General features: G+C 41.2%; 3 protein-coding genes across 3 annotated transcripts; all 3 read right to left on the bottom strand.

The window, feature by feature from the left end:
* Positions 1-329: 329 nt before the first annotated feature.
* On the bottom strand, positions 330-4,739 carry LOC149276006 (trans-1,2-dihydrobenzene-1,2-diol dehydrogenase-like). Its single transcript, XM_089504011.1, has 7 exons — positions 4,650-4,739; positions 3,616-3,727; positions 2,601-2,764; positions 2,067-2,319; positions 1,465-1,589; positions 516-666; positions 330-439 (listed from the first exon to the last, which is right to left on the bottom strand). Exons 1-7 carry the CDS (start codon positions 4,737-4,739, stop codon positions 330-332), a joined length of 1,005 nt encoding a protein of 334 aa, XP_089360137.1.
* A 1,497-nt stretch (positions 4,740-6,236) lies between these two features.
* Positions 6,237-10,747, bottom strand: LOC149276005 (trans-1,2-dihydrobenzene-1,2-diol dehydrogenase-like). The gene is made up of 7 exons (XM_089504010.1): positions 10,658-10,747; positions 9,505-9,616; positions 8,661-8,824; positions 7,678-7,930; positions 7,477-7,601; positions 6,551-6,701; positions 6,237-6,346 (listed from the first exon to the last, which is right to left on the bottom strand). The coding sequence occupies exons 1-7, from the start codon at positions 10,745-10,747 to the stop codon at positions 6,237-6,239; spliced, it is 1,005 nt and encodes a 334-aa protein (XP_089360136.1).
* Positions 10,748-12,671: 1,924 nt separating this feature from the next.
* LOC149276004 (tubby protein homolog) lies at positions 12,672-23,575 on the bottom strand. The gene is made up of 13 exons (XM_089504026.1): positions 23,568-23,575; positions 21,725-21,776; positions 21,165-21,318; positions 19,829-19,939; positions 19,416-19,538; positions 19,123-19,287; positions 18,298-18,437; positions 17,830-18,006; positions 16,611-16,723; positions 15,792-15,906; positions 14,053-14,151; positions 13,702-13,873; positions 12,672-12,805 (listed from the first exon to the last, which is right to left on the bottom strand). Exons 1-13 carry the CDS (start codon positions 23,573-23,575, stop codon positions 12,672-12,674), a joined length of 1,563 nt encoding a protein of 520 aa, XP_089360152.1.
* Between the last annotated feature and the right edge of the window lie 502 nt (positions 23,576-24,077).

Here is a 24,077-nt window from a genome sequence, read left to right as displayed (position 1 = left end):
TTGATAAAGTGCCTTCGGTGCGAAACACGTTAAGCAGATTCCCTGTTCTAGGGGCTGGAATGTTTTTGGTATTTTTTCTCTGCTTTGATACTATACATTTTTAATATGGGGCTATGAACCCAAATAAAGGAATTATATTTGAGCAGCTCATTGAGTCTTTCCTCTTCATTGCGTGTCGGCGTCTCACCTTTTGTCTTGATGTAACAATTGAATTTTAAAACAAGAAACAATATATAGGTAATTTTACTACATGTTTATTGAGCCTTCTGTGTTGGGTTAATTGTGCTTTTAATCCAGTTTCAGTGTCCTCCGGTCAGTGGTTTAGTTAATCAGACTTGATCCTGAGGGTATGTAACACCAATTTGCTTGCGGATTTCATCCATAATGCGGACCAGCAGCTTGCTGTCTTCCCAACTCATAACCGGGCTTTCTTTCAATCCTGCGACACCAAGACAATCTCTCGTTTACTTCCTAAAGGTAGAATAATATCGCACACCCTATGTCATTTTAATTACCTTTCAATAGACACTGGCGAACGTGTTCTGCTTCATAACTCAGCCCCGTGCTGTTAATAAAATGGATGTTCTTTGTAGTCGGGGGAAGCGGAAATTGGGTTTCTTTTCCATTGACGATGAGTGAAGTTGGGCACCACATCAATGAAGGAATCTTGCAGAAGAGAAGACAGACATTCCAAATAGTATATCCAGGCATCAAACCATGAGTGGACCTCCGTTGTATTAACGCATGATTCCTCACTGATGGTGCTTCCTGGAGCTCACGTGAGGTTCAGATAAACTCGGGTCATTCCAGAAAAGCCTAATGCTAAACTGAGTCTAGCAAGTTTGCCAACATTTGATCTCTTATGGTAAATAATAATTGAAACAAAGGGGACTAGGGTAAAAAAAAGTGGGTGGACATTGGATGGTGAATTTGCTGAAAGATCTTACCAAAGTAGGAACCAAGTGCATTGAAGGTGTCCTACAGAGGCAGTCATCTCCACCAAAGTTTTGGAACTATAAGTCTAAAAAACCTATATATACATATTTTTGTAAAGGACCATTAGCATTCTTGATACCAGAGAGAGAATTACATACCTCCCAACTGTCCCATCCAGGAGCTGTAGGGTACAGGGATTGTGGGCCAGTTATGAAGATCAGAAGATTACAAAATTATGGGGGTCTATGTTTTTGTGGCTCAGACCTCGCCTACAGCTCATGTATTCTGCCTCGTGATGTGGGGATCCGAGGTAAGTCCATCTTCTTGCCCCGGGCTGCACCTCTAACCCTGTGTATCGTGTCTGTGTGTGAAGGTATAGAGCTGTGCCATGTTAGCCATAGAAAGAAAGAACGCTAATCTGGTAAAGATGATACCATTATTGGGTAATCATTCTACATAAAGGATAAACGGGCTGCGTGGCATTAAGCGGCATCTTAGACACAAGCCACCTACTGGATACATGAGTACCTGAATATTTCCTTTAGTGCCAGTAATTGCCGCTTGGTTTGGCAGCGTAGTTACAATGGTACTTGTCAGGATGGCCTGGCGTTTCCTTGGATACTGGAGGATAACTGTCACCGTTTCATCCACTCCTAAAAAGATAAAGTGCTGGTAAATATGTATGTTTTACTGTTTAGTTCACAAGAACAAAATGTAACAAAAAAAATCTGAGGGAGGGTAAAGGGCCACACAGGCCACATCCACTTGCCCCCACCGCCTGGTGCATCTCTATATATGTATACGACGTGGAAGGGCTCTCGCTTTCTCCTTATATAGGAACTGGGCATGTGTGGGCAGGGCTAGGTGTTTCAGGGGTGTGGCTAGACCCTGGTGGGTAGGAAATATGGTGGTACTGTGCACAAAGTAGGCGGAGACTGGGCGGGACTAAACATCAATTCCCCCAACCTGGTGCTCAAAAGGCTGCCCATCCGTCACCTGCAAGCCCAAGAGCCTCTGTGGCAAAACCAGGCGTGCGTGCAGTAATCCCCCCCTGTATTTAAATGAACCATCGAGGAAGCCTCCACCTAACAAATAATATTAACAGAGAGGATGAAAATGTAAAGATGTACCCGTTTCATGAAGAAAGCCTTTGGCTGTCACCGACTCCGGCTTCTCTCCATTAAATGCCATTAAGGCAAACTGAAGACAGTAGCAGCCGATATCCAGCAGCGCTCCCCCTCCGAGCTCCCGCTCCACCGTCCTCGGAACATGACACAAACTGTAGCCGAACTCGGCTCTCACAACCTTCACCTCTCCAATAGCGTCCTGACGCAGCAGGGAGCGGATCTGTTCATAAACCGGGAAGAAGCGACTCCAAAAAGCCTGAGAATTTATGAAACGTGATTTTAAGTCTGGGAGGGTTTAGAAATTAAACTACGTTTCTTATCATGCATTTAGTTATTGAAATGTGAAATTCAGAAGACAAGGTGGAACAGCACCTTTAATGAGCATGCATAAGAATGGTAGCATTGAATTGCTAAATAAATAATAAAAAAAAAAAAAGGATTTCTGGCAGGACATATACAAGTTTTGCTTGTTTAGGTTTTATTTTTTTAGGTTCACCATTAAGGGGACAAAAATAATAATTCATAACCGCGACATACCTCCATTAAAAATACGTTATACTTCCCAGCAGCGGAAATCATTTCCCGGACCTCGGCGGAGTTCATCGCCAGGGGTTTCTCGCACAGAACGTTCTTTCTGTTCTCCAGGAACATTAGGACGACATCACGGTGGACAGTGTGCAACACACCGACATATACCACGTCTGGGGAAAACAAATGCACATTATTCATATATATATATATATATATATATATATATATATATATATACACACACAAACACATTTACATGCACACACACATACACACACTACTATTCAAAAGTTTTGGGTCTCTTAGAAATTTCCCTTGTTTTGTCCATTAAAATGACATGAAGCGGATCATAAATCCGGGGGGACATCAATTTCTTAATGCACTGCTTATTTTTTAACTCTGTATATATATCCTGTGAGTGTATTTTAGCCCGGAGGGGATTATTCTTATTGCCGCTTGTTCCGCTTCACGTGTTTGTTTTATTTTTTTATGTTTAGACTATATTGAAGATTTTTGTCTATGAGGAGCTGAAGTACGCTTGCGTTGACAGAAAGCTTTCCTCTCCGTTTTGCTGGTGGGTGTATTCACCGATCCCATATTGGGGTTTATTGATTGATTTATTACACCATGATGTGTTCTTTTTATTTCATGTAAGTTTTTTTTAGCGATCCTGCGCCGTCTCATACTCTCCAGCATCTCAGGTGCCCAAACTGGGACACTATTTGTTTGGGGGGGGGGATTGTTGGATGTGGGTTGCCCAGGCTTAGAGGTGCAGCCCAGGGCAAGAAGATGGCCTTGCCTCGGTTCCTTACATCACAATGAGGCAGAATATAAGAGCTGTAGACCCCAATAATTTTGTCAAGGCCTAACTGGCCCAAGATCCCTGTAGCCTACAGCATGAAAACGAGACAGTTGGGAGGTATGTAATCCTCTCTCTTGTATCAAGAACGCTAATAGTCCTTTACAAAAATGTGTGTTCATTAATACATCTAGAGGGGATGGGGTTAGTGATCGTTCTCACCAATATCAGGGTCCTTGGCAAGTTCTTCATACGAGCCGTAAACTTTTGGAATCTTATGGGTATCGGCAAAATCTTTAGCACGTTTCAGGTCTCTCGCTGCCACCGCCACAGCCTGCCAAAAAGAAACACATTGAGGCCGGATTCAGAAGTCCATGTTCTACTTACCTTCACCGTGAACCTTCACCAGGAGATCAACCAGGCTGGTTAAACGCAAATTTCAGAGTTTCAAATAAAAAAAAGATGTTATTCTTTTAGACCTGTGAAGCTGCAGATTCCACGGTCAGGTGTAGGTATGTTTGACACCAAAAAAATGGTGGACGATCGAGTAACGCCAGTCCAACCAGAATGACCATACATTGAAAAGAAGTCAGTCACCCGAACAGGTCGTTACACTGCAACCTTTGGAATTAGAGAAGGTCTTGTACAAAAAAAAAATATTTGCACTTATTTACGCCGGGTTCAAAAACTATGTCGGAAACCCAAAAAGTGTTATTACAAGTTAAAGCCAACCTTTGCATTACATTTAACCCTTTATTCCAGTCACTTCAAGGCTTAGTCGCTGCAATCTTATTCTCACTAAGCTGGACTGTCCTGGTAAATTTGAGACTGTTGGGAGGTATGGTTGTTGTTTAAGCCGCAATGCCGGATAATCAGTAATGTGCGTGAGCTCCCCTTTAAATCGGGGGCAGCTGCAGAATGATTGACAGCATACAGTGGAGTATCCAGATTTCCTGGTAGTTTGGGGACTGTTCTCCTGTTTTGAAGGTGAGACAGATGGAGTTATCTTTGGCCCTTTAGTGCCCAGAATGCTCACTGAAGTTTAAAATGAAAATTTAGCATTAGAAGCTAAAGTGGAGGAGAACACAGACTATGAAAGGGGAGTGTGGGGTGGAGGACACAAGATGACTCATAAATGATTGTTAGCTCCTTGGGACAGTCCAGGAAGCATGGGTGTAAAGTTACCCTGGGAAACCCCTATAGGATCTAAGGGACCTTTGATACAGTATCTGTAAGCACCATGAGCTTTGACCCACCTGATGGTCCTCAGCTGGAAGGGTCTCCAGGCCCACCATGAAGTCATGGCTGATTTTACCTGCAGAGCAGATTCCCCATTTTGTTGCCATAGCTGGAGAGAGTGACGGCTCGGGGGCTGAATGTCAGATCAGGGAGGGACAGTCTGACGCCGGCTGAGAGAGACAGTTCTTTTCACAGGACGGCGATGGTGGGGAGGGTCTAGATTAGCAAATCTCAAATACTGCTGACGAGCGGCAGGCAGAGCCAATGCCTGAACTCTGTGCCGTCTCTTCTACAGGCCTCTGGTGGAGGATACAATGTCCTTTTATATTATTAATATTATTATCTTTTATTTACTAAGCGCCAACAATTTACGCAGCGCTGTACAATTTGAGTGGGGCTGTTAACACACATAACAAATATACATGAATACAAACAGACACACCAGGAGAGGAGAACCCGGCCCGTGGGCTGCCATCTAGCCTTATGGTGCTTTTACACAAAGTAGACTTTTGAGGGTCCCGGCTCGAGAGCTTACAATCTAAAGGGAGTAGTCGGGGTAATTGAAAGAGGAGGAATGAACAGAGGGAGCAGTAGGTCTCCGGTAGCAGTAATTAGGCTTAAGTGGCTCCAGTTCTGAATCCTCTCGGTCATGGGGGGTCCTGATACCGACATCAAACCCCCCCTTTCCCTCTTAAATGGGGGGTGTTCCGTGACGACGGCGAGAACGCCCACTGACAGTTGAGTTTGTAGTCATAAAAGTAACAATAAATTATAATTTATGTTATAGCAGTTATTAAAACGTTGAGCTGAAATCGCATCCAGCATTTATCTTTTTCCAGAAATTTCAGATTTTGAGGTTTATTCACTAAAGCGGGAGTTTGCAGGCATTGTAAATTCAATTAAAATATTTCATTATACTTTATGAACATGCCTGAGACTCACCCTCCCAGCATGCGCAAAGGCAAAGCTACCCCAAGATAAGGGGCAAGAAGTAATTGGAACCGGAGGCTCGGTAATCAGTTCCACAACCTTCTATGACAATGGCTTAGCAGGTCCTGTATAAAATATGTAAAACGTCTTATAGAAGACCATTGCTAGGATTGCCCTGCTGTATCTCTTCGGCTTTAGTGAATAAACCTTTATGTTTCTATAGGCTGTGAAAATCTAAGATTGTGCCATATTACCCAGAATCCCTACGACTCTTCGGACAATGTAGTGGGGACTGTCACCCAGACCGGTGGGCCTTATACGAAGACCAGTCATGAGAATCAACTAAATTCTTACATAACAGAAGCCCGGATTATGAAAAAAGTACTTTTTTGTGGAGGCTGAGACTATGGGTTTTTTTTTTCAGATCAGCTAATTCAGCCAATGAAAAGTCAGAAGCCCGCAATAGGGTTCACCTTGAACTTGGTGGGAAGTGAGCATTGGGTTCTGATCATAAATATATAAAAGGGAAAAGGAGAAAGTCCATGCAGCGCTTATACATCAAATCCTGAACTATGAATAAAATCAGTATTCTTTTTTATTTTTCAGCTGGTTAATTTTTATTTGTTTCCTTGGGTGCCGTCGAACTGCGTTTTCAACTGATCCTCATTAAACAATTAGGCTCGATCTTGAGGGAATGTGACTCCAAGCTGCTTGCGAACTTCTTCCATGATGGTGGCCAGGAGCTCGCTGTCTGCCAAGCTCATCAGTGGACTTTCCTTTAGTCCTGTAAGATCAGAAAGTGTCTCATCACTTAACGCCAGTCACACAACTACAAACAAGTCTACAACCTTGCCCCGATACGTAAAATATCTTATCGTGTTTCTGCTATGGCTACCAGCCCAATGAAGCCTGTGTCCACCTGACAACGTCCTTTGCCTACAACACAAAACCTGTCCCTTCTAAGTCAGATCACTCCACTTTTGATTACCTTTCAGGAGACACTGTCGCACATGCTCAGCTTCATAACTCAGCCCCGTGCTATTAGTAAAATTCATGGGTTTCGTAGAAGGGGGAAGAGGGAATTTGGTTTCTTTTCCATTGATGATGACTGAAGTTGGACACCACATGCATGATGGAACCTGGAAACAGTTTAGAATGAAATCATGAGTAATCTCATCCATAGTTCTTAGATAGTAGATTACAATTTAATGTAACACTTTGCACCCATATAAATGGTTAAAGCTTCTGTTCCACCAAAACTGCTGAATTTAACACTTTGGTACCAACGTAAGATTATTATTATCATTCCTAGTACTGTATAATACCCAAACCTTTCCCAGAAATACCCATTTAATCATATTTTCTTGACATTTACAGTTTTCACGTCTGTGTCATGAGACACAAAAGATAGTTTATCCGATTTACCTGCTAGAGGGTTCAAATATTGTTTTGCCCAATCAGAACACCACCTTTAATATACCCACACATAGGAAGAATAGTATGTTTATTAAAGTTAAAGCCACATCTCAGACTCCCAGAAGCATGAAATCTGTATGGGTGGAATGTTTCGCTTTTAAAGTTCTCAACTTTGTAGAGTCCTACAGAACTTCAGATCCTAATCTGTCCTCTTTTCTTCTTTACCTTAAAACCTAATACTTCACATTCTCCTCCTTACCTCCCATCCCATCCATCCCTGTTCCTTCATTAACCCACCAAACCTAACTTTCTCCTTTTTACCTCCAAGAACTGTTACCGCAGTTTCTCTTCCTTACTTTCCATGTCTAACCTTTTCACTTGGTAGTGCGAAACGCAAAGGCATTTGGGGTCTACAAAGGCAGCCTCTTCTAGGATCACATCCATGAATTGTTATGAGAATTCGTGTTTTCCCCTCTCCTTTAAATACTTTTTGCGTACCTGAATCATCCCTTTAGACCCGCATATGGCAGCTTGGTTTGGCATTGCAACCATCATGGTGGTAGTGAGGATGGCCTGGCGTTTTCCTGCATACTGTAGAATTATAGTCACAGTTTCGTCCACCCCTGTTAAAAAAAAGATCACATTACAGATCTGGTAATGAACAGGATTACGTTACAGTTTCTGCATTAAACTACTTACCAGTCTCATACAAGAAGCCTTTAGCTGTCACAGACTCTGGTCTCTCCCCATTAAACACCATCAACGCAAACTGGATACAGTAGCAACCGATATCAAGAAGCGCCCCTCCTCCGAGCTCCTTTTCCACCGCTCGTGGAACGTGGTACTGGTTAGAACCAAATTCCGCCCTTACTACTTTCACATCGCCAATTCCCTTCTGAGATAATATGGAGCGGACTTCTTCGTACACCGGAAAGAAACGGCCCCAGACAGCCTATCAAAGCCAAATTCATATTCACCTTAACAATTCATTATGTGATATGATCATAAAAATTGCACTTATTAGAAGGTAAGTACCACCAGGGATCACTTCTAAGGTGGAACGCCACTTTCCTTGTAGCTACTAATGACTATATTCTAATGTCTTCAAGACTTTGGTATAACAGAGCATCTCCCTTTCCAGCAAAGAACTCAGTTAGAGATGCCAAGGATGCAGGACCGGTCCTCCTCGGCTTAGACTAGGGGTATTTTAGTGACCTCCTAGTCATGGTCCTCAAGTCACCAACATCCAAGCAGAGTACACAACCATTAAAGTAGATGAACAAGTCATTTACAAACAAATTTTAAGTTTACTTTACATTGAACAATATACACAATTGATAATCTTATTATCTTTTATATAAAGGACGTTAATTGGACCTGGGAATTGCTGAGTGTCAAATCAGACAGTTATCATAATGACCACCCCTTTTGGGTCAATGTTTGTCTGGGTGGACTGGCTTGTTATTACAGAATTTATTTGGGAGAAAAATTGTTTATTTGTATAGACGTTACTCAATTTTGAACTGGATTGGAAATTTTTATACAAGAACATGTTTCACTGAAATGCCCCCCACCCCCGCCCCATCGTAATAGAGAATAACTGGTATTAGTAGAACATTTTGATTTAAATGTAACAAAATCATTGTCATCGTATAATATTGATCTTCAAGAGTGTAACTTGCCTCCATAAAGAACACATTGTATTTCCGGGCAGCTGCGGTAAGTTCCTTGACCTCCGCGGTGTTCATGGCCATTGGCTTTTCACACAATACATTCTTCCTATTCTTCAGGAACATCATGACTACATCCCGATGGACCGTGTGTAGGACACCGACGTGGATTATATCTGGGATTAAAGACAATGTAGAGGAGGATGGAAGCGCCATTATAAACTATCCATTGTCCATAATCAGATACTTGATTGAGGAATTAACATTTTGTAACATCCATACATCATATCTCCGTAGCTCTATTACTATAGAATATGAGTGACAATTAACAATAAATAAAACTGACAATATACAACGCTGACAATAAGATTAACAAATAAAAATACAGACCAATCCAGAAGGACAAGAGAGCCCTGATCTTAGGTGCTTACAATCTATGAGACAGAAGGGGACCTATTAAATCTGTGTCTGCCCCCTGTTATTGGTGTTCTTAGAGCATTCCGCTGGTAAGCAGGGATCTCTGTGTGTTGTCCCACGCTCTGGCTACAGCCACCCTCCAGTGCTCCTGTGGCCGGTTTGAGCATATAGCTAGCCAGTTCTGTAGGAATCAGTCAGCTTTGAATTGCTGTTGGATGACAAACAGGACTGGTAATCAGGATGAAGAAGGAGAAGATGTAGGCTGCACTCTGCTCCTTCTACTAGCCACGTTGTCCTCCTAGATAAATAAACTGCGAAAACTACCTTTTTTTAAAGGTCCACAGTCTTAGTGTAGATGTCTTGTGGCTTCCAGAGGTACAATTCACTAGAGTACAAAAAAAACCTTCTCCCCGCTCCCCAGATTTGAATTTCATCTTACCAATGTTGGGGTCCTTGGCAAGCTCTTCATAGGATCCATAAGCCCTTGGAATGTTATGAGTTCGGGCAAAGTCTTTGGCGCGCTTCAGGTCTCTGGCTGCCACCGCCACAGCCTATAGAGGGGAAACAAAAAGCTTCTTTGCTACAGGAATACAGCGGAAGGGATGTATATGTCTAATGGATCCAAGTATTGTTCAACTTCCCTCAAATATTTAAGACAATAAGATTTAGCACGTGTTTTTTAATCTTTCCTCTGGAACTCTAATCACATAAAATGAACACAAAAACATTTAAGAAGAATTTTCAGTTTCTATGGCAATAACCTATCGGGGCATTCTTTTGTGTACATGACAAGTGTTTCCGGGGAAAAAATTCTACATAACTAAAGAATAATTTATTGGATGAATTTGGGCATAATGTTTATTTAGTAACAAAACTGTTTAATTTAGAGGTTAGGTGAACCATGGAGCACCGCTTGATATGGTCCTTGTGACAGGACCCCCTTGTACAGGAACTCCTTCTTCAGAGTCACACACAGGGTTTTTATACAGACAGAAATGAATTTCCAACATAATGGAATACAATGGGAGAAGGGATGGAAAAAGACCGATTTAAACAACAAATTAGTGCACCATGGAGGGGGGGAGAGTCCGACAGTAAACTGATTAACTGAAATAATGGCTCCTCTCTTCCTGGTTGCATATCCTGGTAGCAAGTGATGAGACAATATACTAATGGGGGTAGCTGAAAACACGGGTATAATACACAATAAATCATTGTAAAACATCATCTGTGTTGGCAAAGTACAGGACCAATCCCAAATCAATATCAGCTCCGCAGTCCTCAGAGCCTGTAATATTTAGGAAATATGGTAAAACCTGTACTGGGGGTAAAATCAGTAGAACCTGACCCCCTGTACCTAAACTAAGTAAGTCTTTAGAAGGCCAGGGTCCATAGTCGGTAAGGAGGAGGCTAGCCACCAGCCCCCTCCAGAAGCCCCAGTGACGGAAGGTTCCTCAAGTGTTCTGCAGCGCTCATTCATTCCGTACATAGCACATGGGCTTTAAAGCAGTTTTAATTATCCCAAATCAAGACATGTGATCAAACTAGTAATCTCAACTAATTGAATCCCGACCTCTGAGTGTTTTACTCACCTGATGGTCCTCAGGTGGCAGCGTCGCCAGGGCCACCATGAAGTCATTGGCGATTTTTCCTACAGAGCAGATTCCCCATTTTGTAGCCATGGCCAGAGACAGCAACAGAGACAGCGACAGAGACAGCAACAGAGACAGAGAAAGCTTCTGGCAAACACGAAAGCTGACAGCGGGCTGTGATCCTCTATCCAAGTCTCTTCTTTATATTAGAAGGAACATGGGAGTGTCCAGCACGTGGATTTTGCTGACAAATCACTTGTCTCGGGATGAATCCTCAGATCCTGTGTTTTATTATGTAACAGAATGTGTTTGTATTCTAACCTCTTTATGACCGGGTATTTTTCCATCCTACTGACCAAATGTTTTATTGCTATTTTTACAAAATATTCGATTATGAGTGCCCTTTTTATGCATCCACACAATTTAGCGTAGATAAGGCTTTCTGATTATACAATTCTTATACGTATAGACTGTCTTTTGGTATGAATAATATATATATTTAAAAAAAAAAAGGCTGCCACTAATCTCATATTACATACATACAGTGTCTTACAAAAGTGAGTACACCCCTCACATTTTTGTAAATATTTTATTATCTTTTCAGGTGACAACACTGAAGAAATGACTCTGCTACAATATAAAGTAGTGAGTGTACAGCCTGTATAACAGAGTAACTTTACTGTCCCCTCAAAATTACTCAATTACTGGCCCAATTAGCCATTTCCCCTCCCCAGTGTCATGTGACTCGTTAGTGTTACAACATGTTCAACATGGCGCCTCATGGCAAAGAACTCTCTGAGGATCTGGAAAAATAATTGTTGCTCTACATAAAGCTGGCCTAGGGTATAAGAAAATTGCCAAGACCCTGAAACTGAGCTGCAGCACGGTGGGCAAGACCATACAGCGGTTTCACAGAACAAGTTCCACTCAGAACAGGCCTCGCCATGGACGACCAAAGAAGTTGAGTGCACGTGCTCAGCATCATATCCAGAGGTTGTCTTTGGGAAATAGACCTATGAGTGCTGCCAGCATTACTGCAGAGGTTGAAGGAGTGGGGGGGTCAGCCTGTCAGTGCTCAGACCATACGCCGCACACTGCATCCAATTGGTCTGCATGGCTGTCCTCCCAGAAGGAAGACCCTTCTAAAGATGAAGCCCGCAAACAGCTTGCTGAGGGAACCATGAATGCCAACATGTACTGTGACATACTGAAGCAGAGCATGATCCCCTCTCTTCGGAGACTGGGCCGCAAGGCAGTATTCCAACGTGATCACACCCCTCCAAGACGACCACTGCCTTGCTAGAGAAGCTGAGGGTAAAGGTGATGGACTGGCCAAGCATGTCTCCAGACCTAAACCCTATCTGTGGGGAGTCCTCAAAGGAAGGTGGGGGAGCGCAAGGTCTCTAACATCCACCAGCTCTGTGATGTCGTCATGGAGGAGTGAAAGAGGACTCCAGTGGCAACCTGTGAAGCTCTGGTGAACTCCATGCCCAAGAGGGTTAAGGCAGTGCTGGAAAATAATGGTGGCCACACAAAAGCTTTGGACATTTCCACTTAGGGGTGTACTCACTTTTGTTGCCAAGGTTTAGACATTAATGGCTGTGTGTTGAGTAATTTTGAGGGGACAGTAAAGTTACTCTGTTATACAGGCTGTACACTCACTACTTTTCATTGTAGCAGAGCGTCATTTCTTCAGTGCTGTCACATGAAAAGATATAATACAAAAATTTACAAAAATGTGAGGGGTGTACTCACTTTTGTGAGATACTGTATACTGCCGGTCTTTCCTTAAACAAAAGAATACACACAACAGGGATCATATTTTTCTCTTTATTCATTTATTTACAAAAAACATCTGCAGCTCTCACATATCAGCATCACGCCATGTCGAAGCATTTAGAACGAGGCAGAATTAGGCGTCTGATGATAATATATGATCAGTGGCATTGTTTAGCATGGACGCTGTCTCCGATCTTCCGCATTTAACCACTGGATCCAGTCTGTTATCGTGAATTTATTCACAGGCCAGTTTGCTGTCGAAGCTGGACAGGCAGACAGAAAATGCCTGCATGGCACACATCGGGTATTTGTAATCCATTGTGAAAACATCTTCTGAGACACGTCCAAACTGCATCACAATATCATCGGCTGGGTAAAGAAAAAAGAGGAGGAATAAATGATCAATGAAAAGTGCAGTATTCAGCTTGGGAGGCATCACATAAAGAAAAATAAGTATAAATATTATCTAATAATGCTGTTTATCTATATAAATATATTGGACAACCTTTTTGAACCTGCTCCTAAAAGTGTTGGATATTTTCAAGACAAATTCTCATGGAATATGGACAGATTTATGATCTTCGATCCAGACTGGATTGACCGTGGATCACACAAAGTAATTGCTCCCGGGCCCCAGCGCTATGAGGGGCCTGTACCTCTCAGTATTTAAGAATGTGGTAAGAAGTGTGGCCCCTAGCTCCCTCACTGTGTCGCGGAAATGGAAATGACGTCAGTTTCCAGAGCAAAGCGTGAAAGACTGGCTATGAAGGACATCGAGGGAGGCAAGCAATGGTCGTGGTAAGCACTTTGCGGGGGCGGGGGAGCAAGAGGGGCCCTTTTTGTTATATTGCTCCAGAGCCCCAAGCGCCTTAATCTGGCCTTGGTTGTAATCTTCTGTTGACAGACAATACCTGGTAGACACCTTGTTTTATCTTATAGCACTGAGCCAGGTGCCACCATACTGCTCCCAATCCCAAGCGATGGATGTGGTAAGCACTTTGCGGGAGGGGGAGCAAGAGGGGCCCTTTTTGTTATATTTCTCCAGAGCTCCCAATCTAGAAGACGTGGCCTACAAATTGTGGCAGCATCATTTTGAAGGGTTTATTGTTGGATTGTTGACATTTGGATTGGGGGTCTGGGTAGACTGTCCCAGAAGAAGGTGAAGCCAAACTTAGAAGGGTCCATTGGCTATTTGTGCCGCCACAAGAATCAAGTTAAATTGTGCACCTTAATTAAATCCTAGTTGCATTGGTTGACAAACTCACGGTTATTAGGAGATATGATCTGGAAGTTCTTCACAGAAGCTTGTGTGACACGGCCATTAAAATTTAGCACAAACGATTTGGTCTCCTCATTCCAGGATGGGGCTTTGTTTTGGAGCACAGTGATGTTCTCCAAGTTCCCATTCTGATATCGGGCTAGGAGAGTCTCATGTTCCTTCAGAAAAAAAAGATAATAAAAAAAGAAATAATTAATTTTCAAGACATCACAAAATATACCACATAAAACACTTCTGATGATTACTCTGCAATGCCACGTTTGATTATATGAGTTCTAGTAACATGAAGATTTTTATCATTAAGGTTTACTCAATTTAGCAAAAATACACATCTTACGTTCCGTGGTCGAATAGACACCCTCTCATTGTCCATGTTCATCCCAGGAATAACAACTGTCATTTTTCTTGGGCCTCTGATACCCAAAACATTGGGGGCCTGTTGGAAAACAATGAGTACATTGTAAAAAATGTTACTTACTGGAGTACTCAAACGTACACCTGGAAACTTCCCAGGGTAGACTACTCAGTCTTCTCCCTCTTCTTGGGGAATGGATTCGTGAGAGAGTAGGCCTAGCTATGCATAGCCACAGGTCTAGCCCCAGACATCTGTAAGGGGGCAACGACTAGGGGGTAAGTAGAAGGAGAGAGCGTGGCCAACCGCTGCTCCTGTGCCCAGAGAAAAAAGGAAAATAATCCGGAAACCTGGGGACACAAGATTTCCTCCTCAGACTCTGGATGAACCTCAGATGGTTCCCAGGTATGTCCATACTTAATGGAATATGAGAAGTCGGCTTGTCTATTAACATTTAATGTGTGTACTTGAAGGAAACATTCAAGAGAGGTATGATTTATAGGTGAAGACAGCCCAGACCAGTCCACTAGCTATTCCTCCGCCACAGTCAATGCTGAATATGAAATATGACACCGAGTTATGATGTCATATCCTAGAGCCCACCATAAGGTGAAAGAGAACTCAATAATGGGGAGGCTGCATCTCCATGCCTTTGCACCATAAGTGATTACTGGAGCTCTGGAGCAGATACAACAGGGCTTGGGGGGGTCAAAGGTCGATTATGATTTTGCATTGGTTAAGTGGCCTTTTAGACAATATTTAAAATATTTAGGAAATGTTACAACAGGGAAAATAAACGACAAGTTTTGTAAAGGCTACAGGCGTAATATTTGACCAGCTTGTGTTGTGATCAGCAGAATGTAAAGTCTTCATTATTCTTTTATCCAACCCTTGATATTAAATTTCTGCCTTTAATGAGTCTAAAGGGCACGTCTAGGTTGGTTTAAAAAAGTTACTGAACTGGTTAATACTGAATTCCTGGTGTAAAACGGGCAAAGTAGTGGCTACGTCATGGACACCTTCCTGTTCATTTCCAAATGCGACATCTGTACTTAACCAGCAAATCTATTAAAGCATGAAAAGTGCCAGTATATCCAGGACTTTCTGCTTCAAAGTGCAGAAAAGAAAGGAATGAATCTCTACATCCCTCTAGGTACAAATGCTAATAATTAGCCAGGTATCATTAAATGGGACATCTAGTAATGAGAATAATCAGCAATCATCTTAGAAAGTGACTTTGTATTATGTTGTTAATGGGAAATATTACGCTGGTTTACTAGCAGTTTCGCAAAACTTCACGCGTGTTTGCTGAACAGGCCAGAGCTGTTATTAGATAGACGCAAGAGATCGGGAAGAAGACCACTAAAGTGGAAGAACAGTGCCCTCTTACCCAGTGGTGTATTTACCTTTGAGACCGAGCTAAACCTGACCTATGACGGCGCCACCTCTCCCTTCCACCTCCGTGGTCGGCATCTCCAGTACAATAAAAAGCATTGACTTTTAGTGAAGACGCTGGTTGAGGAGATGAAAGATCTCGCACCTCACGGGTGATCAAGCCCCCTGGTTTCCTTGGACCACACATAACCATTTGTATAGAAACGGAAGGCGAGTAGGGTCCTGCTCCAACGAGCTTTTCTTAATGACCCCCCTACTTTTGTCCCTGTCCCCTGGTTTACTCCTGGAACATATATGTTCAAACTCCTCGTTGTCATTTTGTAACTTACATAGGATATGGAGACCAACTCCTGCCTCAGAGATTCTTTCTCCTGCACAAAAGGCTTCATCTCTGGGTTCATTCCATTGTCGAAAACGGTAAACTTTGTGCCCAGCAAGTTCGACCTGAAAAAAACCCCAAAAGAAAGCGGCTACGTTTCTAAATAAACAACTCTGAACATCTGGAGAAACATCCCCTGCTGCATTTATTGGTCATTATGGTTGGCCAGTGAAGGCCTTGTTCTACTTGGACAAAGCAATAATCATAATCGTGTTATTCTTCCTCTGAAGGTTTAATCACATTAAAAAAAGACTGCAGTTTCCATGGCAACAACAAAGCAAGAATTCAGTGCGTACCCAGGGAATACCATTCAATGCAGAACGTTGAAGTGCTTGCAACTCCTTCACCATATGTGTCTCGTCATTTGTGATCTTGTAATAATGTTGAAAAATATAATGGTTCTCCAGAATAATAATAATAATAATAATAATACTGATACCTAAAACTCCCCAAAAATCATAGGTAAAAAAAAAAATCATTCTATGCCCTGATCACACATGTTTCAGGATCTCCATCACTGGGAAGAGCTCAGTGTATCATCTGCATCAACCTGTGATGGACGTAATCCTTGGAGGATGTCTGATGGCTTACAAATCATACTTAATTACAATCCAGTATTTGGGGGGAAAATAGTTCTACCTATACTATACTATGGAAAAGTTGTCCATTGATGTAGTTATTTGAGGAAATCGGGTACTGGGGTAACGTGACTAGATGAAAATTGAAGGGCACTGGAACGCGTTTAACCGGCACAGAGGAAAAGGATTACCTGACTTTTCCGATCACACTTTCCCCACCTCGGGAAAGGTTTGTGGGATCCACTGAGATGAGATAATTGGATGTCTTACTTTTCTTTCTCTTTCTTGCAGCCATAAGGAAAAGCTGTAAATTTACAGAAAACATCCAAGTTTTCTTTTTCTATATGTGTATATATATATATATATATATATATATATAAGGTATATACACACACATAAATATATATATATATATACCCTAAAGTGTATTAAGATTCCATAATTACCATGAAACGTAATAATTAACAAGGTGTACTACCACACAATGGTATATGGTTTTTTTTATGTAACCCCCGATAACACTCTCCTTAAGTTTCAGAAAACCAAGCAATTAATGTTCAATGGGATGCATTCACATAGGACAAGCATAACCCAGCCAAATTGAGTATTTAGATGTTTGTCATGGTGATATTTGGTGATATTTATATATATATATATATATATATATATATATATATATATAAACTAGCGCTCAAAAGTTTGGGGTCACTTTATGGAAAACAAAAAAAATTTCTAGCTATAACATTATTACAATTAACCTTTTACACTTAAACTTGGATCAGCGAACACAAGGTGGAACACAGGAGTGATGGAAGTGATAAAAGGCCATTGGAACACAGGAGTGATGGGAGTGATAAAGGGTCATTGGAACACAGGAGTGATGGGAGTGATAAAGGGTCATTGGAACACAGGAGTGATGGGAGTGATAAAGGGTCATTGGAACACAGGAGTGATAGGAGTGATAAAGGGCCACTGGAACACAGGAGTGATGGGAGTGATAAAGGGCCATTGGAACACAGGAGTGATGGGAGTGATAAAGGGCCATTGGAACACAGGAGTGATGGGAGTGATAAAGGGCAGTTGGAACACAGGAGTGATGGGAGTGATAAAGGGCGTTTGTACGCCTATGAAGAGATTCCATTAAAAATCAGCCGTTTCCAGCTACAATAGTCATTTACAACATTAACCCCGTCTGCGCTGGATTTCTGATCTATTTCATGTTCATTTAATGCATAAACTTTTTAGTGTGTATGTATATATATATATATATATATATATATATATATATATATATAAATGTGTGTGTACTCTGCCCCAGAATTTGGTTTTTCTCTCCTCTACAATGTACATTTCCATTTATAAGGGTTATATTACAGGGTTATTATTATTTATATGGTTATATTATCTCACCCTCTTGCCATCGTCTCTCTCCAGGTGCAAGTAATATGCAGGGTAGATGCCTTTGTCCACTCCTTTCTTGTCTCGAGTGATACGGCACTTTAACGTCATGTTGTTAGGAGCTGGGCGCAATGCAAAGTCTTCAAGGTCACAAATATCCGAGGGTTCTGTAACCTGAAAATCTTCTTCCTTGGTTTACAACAATTTAAGAGAAAGTACAGGAATCTATACATCATGTGCATGTATGAATAAGATTCTATAAAGAATAAACCTAGCACTTAAATTATCTATACCTTTACAATATCATTATACAAGCGTCTTCTGCACCTCTTGTAAGTCCTGGACTAATGCATTCTCAGTGTTGTGGACTGAATATATTCTAGTGTCTATTGGAAGCATGTGTTTTTCTCAATGAAATAAAATAATTTACAAAGAGGACAATGATGAGTATGTGTACATTGGGGTACCTGTACAACATACCCTGCTGGAGTCAGACAAGGGTCCAGAATATATAACACTGCTCAGAATATCTGAATCTTCATCAAAATCGTCCTCAGGATCTTTCTCATCGCTGTCCTCGTTGTAAAGGCCTGTCGATGTTGATCTCGCTCTACGTTGCTCTCCAGGAGAAAAAAAAATAAAGAAAAAAATCAACATATTATTGGTACGGTTTCTAGGGGTCTAGATGAAATACATGTTATTCTCACCCCATGCACCACCGCACACTGCCCACGAGCCCAACCGCAGCCCTGGACTTAATATCTGAGCTGATGAGCTCCCAATGCGGTCTTCACTTCTCGATCCTTCACAATGATTAAAATATACATTGTTGCTGCACGCTCTGAGACAAATGAGAACCTCTCGATGGCACGGAACTATTCGGGAGAGCTTTATGAACATCCCAAGTCTTCTTGAGCTCCTGGTTGCTCACTGTGAACAACTTCATAGGTAAGGTTAGCTCTATTATATGAGCGGTTTAGGGCTTCGGCTTCCATTAATCTACAAATAGGGTCCTTCTAGACAAACGCGGCAACCCAGTGTGTCTCCTAGACCAATGTTCGGCTCAGGAGTGGTAGAGAACCAACTGGAGCCAAGTTAAACTCATAACCAACTAATGACCTTTCGCCTATCATCACTAGGTCATAGATGAGGACTTCTATTTCTGGAGTGTATCAAATCACCATAATGTGTTGTGTTCCTTAAACTATGTTCCGAGAACCTTAAGACACGCTTTGGGATATAAAGACCATGGCCTAATTTATCCGCAGGTCCTAACGGCAACGGAATGTAAAGAGTTCCAAATACCTGATTTTGGGGGCTTCTTCTTTTTACGTTGCTTCACAGGTGCTGGAGGAACAACTTGGTCCCCAACAGAAAAATAATTCTCTTCTTCCTCACTCGAAGGCAGATTTTTAAGTTTCTCGTTTATTTCTTGTACTTCATCCAGAAACACGGCTGTGTCATCGACACCTTTCAGGAAATGGACACAAGGTAAGCGGAAGTAACTATATATATATATTCTCTAAGTAAAAATATTAAGTGTATTAATTAATTTTAGCTCTCTATAGGTTCGCTAGTTATGAATATGACATCACAACCTTTCTTATCGGGTTTGTTTTCTTTCTCAGCATCTTTGGCAGGGAATGATCTGGATTTCTTTGGCACTTTTTGTGTTGCTTTTAACTTGGTCTTGGATTTACTTTCTTTCAAATCAGAGTTTCCTGTATAGAAAGATTAAAGGAAAAACAAAACAATAACGCACTTTTCACAAATAAGGTACTGTTTTTTGTCTTAAAAGTCTACTCTAGCCCTAGTTCCACGTTAAATGTGTATTGGAATCTATTTTTTGCATGGAGTCCAATGCAGTTTAGCGCATGCAACGCTTTATCGGTCTGTGAGGGAAATGTTTCTGGTATTCAGCCTTCGAATTTGTTAATGAACGTCTTGAACATTCATTAAGCTGCGTGTTATTATCGGAGAAGTTAAACAGTTATTGAGCGTCAAACAATACCGGTTGTTGTGTTGGGTTTCTGCTTCTCTCTGGTAGAGACCAGTTCCTTGTTCTTGGCGAGGGGTTGCGTGTCTTCAAGGGTTGTCACTTCAATGTCTTCATCTGAATAGTCTAAGAATGGTAGAGGAGAACCATGTAGATATGAACATAAGAAAGTCCAAACAGTGATAGTTTTCTTGGCCGACATCAAAATGATGTTCCTCCATCTCAGCAATGCATGAAGGACCATCAACGGATGAGCCATAGAAGTAAAACATTATTCATTGGTTTAAATTTATTTTTGTTACAGTGAAAAAATGGATTGAGGTTCAGCTTTTATACATCATTAAAGGGTTTATTCACTAAAGACCAAGTTAATGAATTATCATCTTGGGATATCCTGTAGACCTGTCCATGTAGTGAATCAAAGCTTAAGTGAGTTGTCCTCCTCATTTCTAAGAACTAAGGAGCTCAATACCAAAATAATGTCGAGATTAGCAGAAAGCTAAAAATATGATAATCCCTCTTCAAAAATGCTGAATTGTATAGCTTAGTTGCTTATTTTTTTTTTAAATATTCATTTTAAGCATTAAATTATATTATTTAGCTAAATATGGCCTTCTTACTACAAATGTAAATATGTATCACATGCTTTACCTCCATACAGGTCTTTCTCCTTGTTTTCTTGAGCCCCAGCGGTGATTTTTGGGCCTCTGGGCACGTGGTGGGGGGTGCCGGGAGGTATTAGTGCCATGCTAGGATTGGAGGCACCTTCAATAGTTTGTGATGAATACAGAAGGGAAATAAAATCATAGAACACAAATACACAATAGACATAAACAGTAACAGCGTAGGGTGAAACAGTAAAATTTTAGTGATTTGAGAAGAAAATGTAAATTAATAAGTTTAAATGTTGCGTTTACTTATTTCCAACAATTATTGTAAATGGTGCCACCTGTGGTCCCACTATGTATTCTTTGTTGGAGGGGAGGGTGCATGTGACATTGGACTGCCCTTTAAATGGTGGCATCTAAATGGTTTCAGTAATGGTCCACATGAAAGCTATTGTCAATTGGTTACTGTATCCTTAATTGAATCACCTGGGTGCAAGCAGGGATTATAATTCTGATAGACTACTTGTGTTTTTCAAATCATAACATTGGAATAGAATATGAAGGAGTCAGCTCCATACTGCGTGACCCTAAGGTCCTGCCCAATCACCCAAAAACCCAGTTCCCAATTACCGTCATCAACATCATTTTAATATCTACGATGAAATGAAACAAAAAAAATAAAGAAGGTGACCAGAAACAAAGACTACATGCAGTCTTGTCGTGGTTTTAAATAGGTTACATACCTAAGTAAATGCTGGAAGCACTTGAGGAGTCTACCAGTGCCACCTGGTCCTCGGGTTTCTGGGAACGTCGTGGCTTGGGTTTGGTATCAAAGTTGGCTTGAACCATCAGTGGCTCTTGCCTCTTCTTTCTCTGTTTCTTCTCAAGGAGGTTGCGCTTGAAAGCAATATGGGCAAGCGTTAGAAGAGTTTTAAGACGGAATGCTATCAATCTCATTACTTATACCAAAGAGGGAACCTCATGGGGCAGGACCAGACTGGAGATTAATTTTGGTTCTGACACTTATGGACCAGCTGCCGATAAAACCATCTGGCTGAACATGCATGGTTGCTCACTACGCTCTTACACCTATGCAGCTCACAGCCACACGTACCGAGCCACCAATAAAGGTAATATCCCACCAGGTATCGTCCCAGTAGGCCTGATGGCCGATCCAGGACTGGCCAAGACGTTTGGAGCACTTTCTCATGATTTTTCATGAAAAACCTGGCGCATTAATGGATCTTTAAATAAATGTCAAGAAAATACAACAACACGTATGGCCAATATATATATATAGTACCTGTTGGTCGAGTTTCTGTTGCCGTACATTGCGAACATCATCATCCAACACGCTACGAAGGTGAAGAAAAGAGAGTCTTAAATATAATATTTATGATGTCATATGCTTGTAAATAACACTGAGATAAAGTCAGGGTTTTGTGAATTTTTCACAACAGTTTTATCCCATGACATCATTACTATGTATAACGTTTTATTACACTGTTATATGCTTGATCTACGTCCTGCCCATTTAATGTTAGCACCAACAATAATTCCCTGTTTATTAGTAACCAAAGGATTTCCAAATGATTTAGGGGTCCACAAAGATCTGTATTCTCTGTTACTTACCCTGTAGGGGAGGTGGTATTTGAAGTGTTTTCTGGCCTAAGAAGAACAAGAATCGTCTCAAGAAACATTTTTTTCTAGAGAAACTACAAAGCTTTTTGGTTAAAGGGCTAGATGAGCGTTAGGCGGGAGTTCCGCTATTATTCTGTAAGACTAAATATTGATGATAGATTATAGATATAAATAGGCAGATAGATGATAGATAGGCAGATAACAGATTGATAGATGATTGATAATACATCAACAGATAGATTGAAAGATACATGATAGAAACAGATAGATAGATAGATAGATAGATAGATAGATAGATAGATATTTAGATAGATAGATAGATAGATAGATAATGGATGGATAGATAGATATAGATAGAAAAAGGATGGATAGATAGATAGATAGATAGATAGATAGATAGAGAATGGATGGATGGATAGATAGATAGATATAGAAATAGATAGAAAATGGATAGATAGATAGATAGATAGATAGATAGATAGATAGATAATCTCCATATTTCAGATACATTCCACTTATTTTTCAGCATGCATTGGGACATCTGCGTATATTGAGAATTCTAATACATTTTTCTACATACGTTTACATTTGAATTATTAATAATTACATTACATGACAATGTGAACTGAAATTATATAAGTATATATATATATATATGTCCTGTAAGTATAAGTTTATATAAGTAACACAAAACCAATATTTCAGGGAGAAACACATGCCCAGGCACACAAGCTTAAGGCGGAATGCAAAGCTGCTTATAGATTAAGGACAGCTGCCCCGGGGAGCTTTGTCAGGAAACCTCTTGCAAACTCTCCCTATTATTTTACGTCCATATTGAGATTTGCAACCATTGGTAGATTCTTAGTAAATTATGCTAAAGGCTCTGATCTGCTGAACCGGATAACAAACATATTACATGCTTCTCATCCAAGTGTCAAACAAATTCCATTATTCGCAGACCAAGAACCCATTGTTTTATTTTTATCATATATAACCATCCCTGGGAACTCTCAGGGTGAAGGGGCAGATCCTGGTGGTAACACAGTCTGACCCCTTCCTATTCTCCCCCACTGTGATCATATATGACTCCTAGTTGGCGCTTTTGATCCCAGTATGTTATGGTTCATATCCCTGCTTGAATGCAGGTGACTCAATTACGTGTATCTTTAAATCATGACAAGTCAAGGTCCCCATGAAGACTAGTATTAGGGCTATTCGGTTATTCAAAACGTAGAATTTTTACAATGGGCTGTTTTCTAGCCAACGTTTAATTAAGGTGCCAGTTTGACTAAATGAGTTGATCATAACTTATATTGATGTACAGTATAATTAAGGCGAGGGATGAGGCAGCCGTATGTCATTCCACCTGAAGAAGTGACCTCCGAGGTCCCGGAACCTCTACATGTTTTTCTTTGGCATCAACGGCAACCAAAGACTCCGGATTATCTCGCTAATAGGGCTATAGCCATTTTCTTATAAATTGTGAGAAAATCAGTGATACTCACGAGTCCATCCTACGCTCCGCGTGGGGGCTCCAAAGTCATCTAAAGCCAACAGAGGGTGAGGTCAAACAACGGATGATGTCAAACGGATGATGTCATCTAACTTATCAGACTAATTTAGAATACTGTAGCCGATGAAGATATAGATGGAAGATGTTTAAGTCAATAGCTGTGTGAAGCCAAGGCTCTGTGTTTCTCCACCATGCAGGAGATGCTTTGAATTAGCCTTCTTTTAGGCAGGGCATCTCTCTCAGGCAGGGGCAATGGGTGTTGACGCTAATCTTCCTACAGCCCTTGCAGGGCACATGAAGATCAGTCACTCAATATCCTCTTAATCAGCTTTCCTTGTTTAGATTAACAGGCCGGTGGCCATACTCCTTTCATGACGTTGTCAAATTACCTTTCTGGGAGGGTGGTCGATAAATGAACCAGCCTCCCATCCGAGGTGGTAGAGGGTAATACAGCGAGGGGATTTTAAACATGCATGGGATAGATATATGGCTCCTGAATCTA

Source organism: Sceloporus occidentalis, unplaced genomic scaffold (genome assembly GCF_023333645.1).
Source record: "Sceloporus occidentalis isolate IW3139 unplaced genomic scaffold, rSceOcc1.0.p SCAF_252, whole genome shotgun sequence".
Classification (NCBI taxonomy): Eukaryota; Metazoa; Chordata; class Lepidosauria; order Squamata; family Phrynosomatidae; genus Sceloporus; species Sceloporus occidentalis.
This window is presented reverse-complemented; position numbering and strand designations above follow the sequence as displayed.